Source organism: Microplitis mediator, chromosome 6, assembly GCF_029852145.1.
Source record: "Microplitis mediator isolate UGA2020A chromosome 6, iyMicMedi2.1, whole genome shotgun sequence".
NCBI classification, from domain to species: domain Eukaryota; kingdom Metazoa; phylum Arthropoda; class Insecta; order Hymenoptera; family Braconidae; genus Microplitis; species Microplitis mediator.
Window position 1 is genome coordinate 11,663,187 of NC_079974.1, and position 4,307 is coordinate 11,667,493.

Here is a 4,307-nt window from a genome sequence, read left to right on the forward strand (position 1 = left end):
TTTGAAATTCATCATTTTACGTTTGTCAAACACGTGGAGGAGATCCCCTCATTTACCTTATCGTCTTTTATTCTAAATTTCTTTTTATTTATTCGTATTATTTTCTGTGCATGCGAAAATTTATTACCGGTTAAATTCAGTTGTCAGGATTTTCCCTCGACATCGCTGAATTTCTTTATTAGTTTAAATTAAATAAAAGCCTCTTGAATCATTATTATTATTAAATCTATTAAAAAAATTTATATTAAATAAAGTTGGGACTGGTATCCCGATGAAACAGAAGTGGCGCATGCGCGGTGGAATTACGTCGCGAAACTTCTAATTTATTAATTATTAATTATAAACAAATTTAACATTAAGTGTATATATTAAACAATTAATTATTTACTTATAATAAAAGAGCCAGAATTAAATTTAGAATCATTGTTATATTATTTTAACAACCTTTTCCCCTATTCCAAATCGAGCTGCGTACTCAGCTACGTCAGACATTTCAGAACCAAAAAATTTCAAACACTCAAGTTACTATCGAAGGATTGTCCGAACTTCCTAGTACGGGGAAGCGCGGGCAAACCCTTACAATAGAGTTGATAAAAGGTCTGGACCCGAGGATTATGGCTTTAGTCTTGCCCAGATTTAATTTGAGTTCATTCGAGGTGGCCCACTGCTTGATACGAGCAATGTCCTCATTGATCTTGGCAATACAATCATCCATATCCCGTGGGTAACTCGGTAGATAGTTCTGGAGATCATCCGCATACAGCAGTCTTTTGCACCAATGAATACAAGAGCCAATATCATTGATGAAGAGTGAAAATAGCAGAGGTCCAAGGATTGAACCCTGTGGAACACCAATATTAGTACGAATCCAGTCAGTAAGTTTACCACCATCGTGCTTTACAGCTTGCTCTCTTCCAGAGACATAGGACATGATCCAGCAGGCAGCAGACGAAGAAAATCCGATTGTTATCAGCTTGCGTATTAGCAGTGCAGGAACAACTGTGCAGCCTTGGAAAAATCGAAGAGAACCAGAATGGTGACCATACGCTTATCCATATTGTATCTCACGTCATTAAGCAGCTTTAGCAAGGCTGTTTGAGTGCTATGTCCAGTGCGGAAGCCGCATTGGAGTGGATCAAGTAAATTATATTGACCAAGATACAACGATATCTGATTAAAGACAACCCTTTCGAATACCTTACCCAAAATAGGTACCAAAGCAATCGGCCGATAGTCATTAGGTGTTGAAGGTGTCGAGACCTTGTTGAATGGCACTATTATAGCCCTTTTCCAAGCATCAGGAAAGGTATTGCTAGTTAAAGACGCATTAAAGATACATGTAATGTGATCCAGGACCATAGGTAAGATAGCCAACAGTATCTTTCTAGATATTCCATCGGCTCCAACTGCATCAGTGCTTACAGAGGATAAGATTTTACGAACTTCATCTGCATTGGTCTCTTTAAATAGTAGCTCAGGTTGCAAACCTGATTTGATTGCTGGTTCTGTGAAGTGATATACTGTACATGACTGGGATATGGCCGCGAAAGTCATGTTAAGTTCAGTGGGATCAACGGCAAGGTGCTTAGGACTAGTGTCCTTGAGCAAACCGAGCTTCCGCAGCTCCAGCCACATTGCACTACTAGATAGGCTCTTTAGACGATTGGCATAATAATCAGCTCTAGCACGATTAAGTTGAGAGCGATGGATATCACGAGTAGCACGATAATGCAACAAGTCATCATGTCTTTTGTGCCGTTGAAAGCGTCTATAGATAGCTCGAACACGCCGCTCAGAGTCATCAAGGTCCTTCGAGATCCACGGAGCAGTTTTGAGTGAGTTGACAGTGATTTTACGAACTGGTGCATACTCATCAACATGTGTCATAAGTTGTTGGGTGAGTCTAGATGCCAATTGATCAGCTGACAGATCCGGTGATGAGACCCATGACCAGTCCCCACTGCGTAGTGACTCAATAGCAGGTTGTGTAGAGAGTAAGTCAAGTTTTCGAGACAAAATTACTTTGGGCGATGGAGCTTTAGCAGTTAGTTGAACAGCAACAGAGACTAAGTGATGACCCGCACCCAGAGGACGATCAGATTTGCCCCATGATACAACCATGTCAAGTTCATCAACCATGCATAGATCAAGCCAGGTTTGTGATCGCGATGTAACATGAGTGAAGCCGTGATCGATGAGCTTCAGAGAATTCATATGTAAGAAAGATCTAAGATAATCAGCATCATCACTGGATGACAGTTGGACAGCATTAAAGTCACCACAAATGATTTTATGGCTAAAACCCTCCATGGCTGAAGCAATAACTGTTGCTAGATCATTGTGCGGCGAAAAAGGAGCGTGCGGTGGTCGGTATATAGCTGCGATGAAGACAGGTTGAGAACCATTGATGTTTAACTTGCACAGCAGAATTTCAGGTAGACCAGGTGGACCAGTCCAGATTATCGGTTGCTTGAGAATGACAGTTAAGTGTAGAGATTTGTGGTAGTATATAGCAATGCCACCCCCATGCGTGTTCCGATCGTTTCTGACAATACAATAATCTGGCAAGCTGACAACCGTGTCATCAATTAAGTTGCTGAGCCAAGTTTCAGTAACCACAATGACATGGTACAAAGGTTCATTGGCCAAATACTGCTGCAAGACACATAAGTTAGCACGTAGTGAGTTGATGTTGACACAGCAAGCACGCAGAACAAAGTGGTCAGTGGTATTAGATACACGGGGACCACCTGTAGATAAACTCGCTATTAGTTTTTTGGGTGAAGCTGCAATAGCTTATTAATGTCACTTTGAGATGAAATAATGTGGACAAGTGCATCGTCATTGAGCTTGGCAAAGATCGTGTCATTTTTGGCTCAGATGTATTTAAATCCCAGCGGTTTCAGCAATTTTTTCGATTCGCCAAGAAGCTTAAACGTTCTGCTGGTTAAAAGCTCATTAACATAAATACTAAAATCACTGTACAGAATAAGTTTCAGATCACTGTTAGCAGGTAGGCCGGTAACTGCCGTCCACTTGAGTTGACCATACTTCTTCTTGGCATTGATGATCCTAGACACAGTAATCACATCAGCGCACTTGATGGCAATAGAAATACGTTTGTTACTCGCAGAGCTAGGTGGCCGTAACAAAGCAGGAGTATCCGAAGATGTTGAGGGTGGTACATTCGAAACTGCTTCGCGTCTCAAGCATCTGACATTAGAGGAGTCAAGACCAGGCACATTGATATTGAGAGTAGCAAGTACTGCTTGCGTGAGCCTATAGTAGTTCTTAAAAAGGTCGTTGTCCGGAAAACCAGATATGACCACTTCAGTGCAGCCTGATAATATCCCAAGAGCTATTTGTATACATGACGTATTAGCATTGGTAGCAGCAGTTAATAAGGTCATTTGTGAATTAGAAGTAGATGATGATCCAGCAACAGAGGTTTGCTCGAGCCTATCAAGTCGAGAAATGACATTAGATAGCACAGCTTTGAACTCAGTGTTTTCCGACTTAAGCTCTGAAGTTGATTTTTTAAGTTTAGAAATATCATGATTATAGGCTTCCAGCTTATCATTTATACTAGGCAGTTCTTTTAATAGATTGCTATGAACTTCAAGTACTTCTTTTATTGAATTAATACCTGCTGCAATCGTGGCAATAGAAGGCTGACGACCAGTTGGTTTTTTAGGAAGTGGTATAAGTTCCCGATCATCACGTGGTCTGCCGCGCTTAGATGAACTGGATGACTTATCCGAGGAGTCAGAATCAATATGATCAATACCATCCATATTACAAAGTTAGACTCAAGGTGGCGTTGGTTGATTGTACTTATATCGATCTTGAAGAATTACAATCAGTTTGGATCAGAGTACAACCAGCTCACTGCAGATGGCGCTTAGCTACTATTCTCACTTGAATGAGGTGTCGCAAGTATGGCAAACCCACTATAGATGGCGCTCCAGTAGCATAAGCAGATGGATAATAAAAAATGAACACCAACCTCAAAATCCAGAAACCCAAAAGAAAATTGATGAAATAAATATAAAACAGGCCTCAAAAAGTAATTAATAATATCTCACAAGCGAGACCTGCTATTTAGGCAAGCAGAGTAACTGAAACAGAAAATACCCGGGGGCAAATGATGCAGAATCGAGCACCAAAAGATAGAGCACAAAAAAACACACACTGTAATACTTACAGAGAGAGAGAGAGAGAGAGAAATAATTTGAAGCGAGAGAGCCACACTCTCACGTCTTAAATCACAGCTGTACGGTTACAACTGCATACTATCTCTTTCTTGC

At 40.7% G+C, this 4,307-nt stretch overlaps 1 protein-coding gene across 1 annotated transcript; it reads right to left on the bottom strand.

Annotated features, from left to right (window-relative positions):
• Positions 1-517: 517 nt before the first annotated feature.
• On the bottom strand, positions 518-931 carry LOC130670514 (uncharacterized). The gene has a single exon (XM_057473926.1). It carries the CDS (start codon positions 929-931, stop codon positions 518-520), a length of 414 nt encoding a protein of 137 aa, XP_057329909.1.
• Positions 932-4,307: the final 3,376 nt, after the last annotated feature.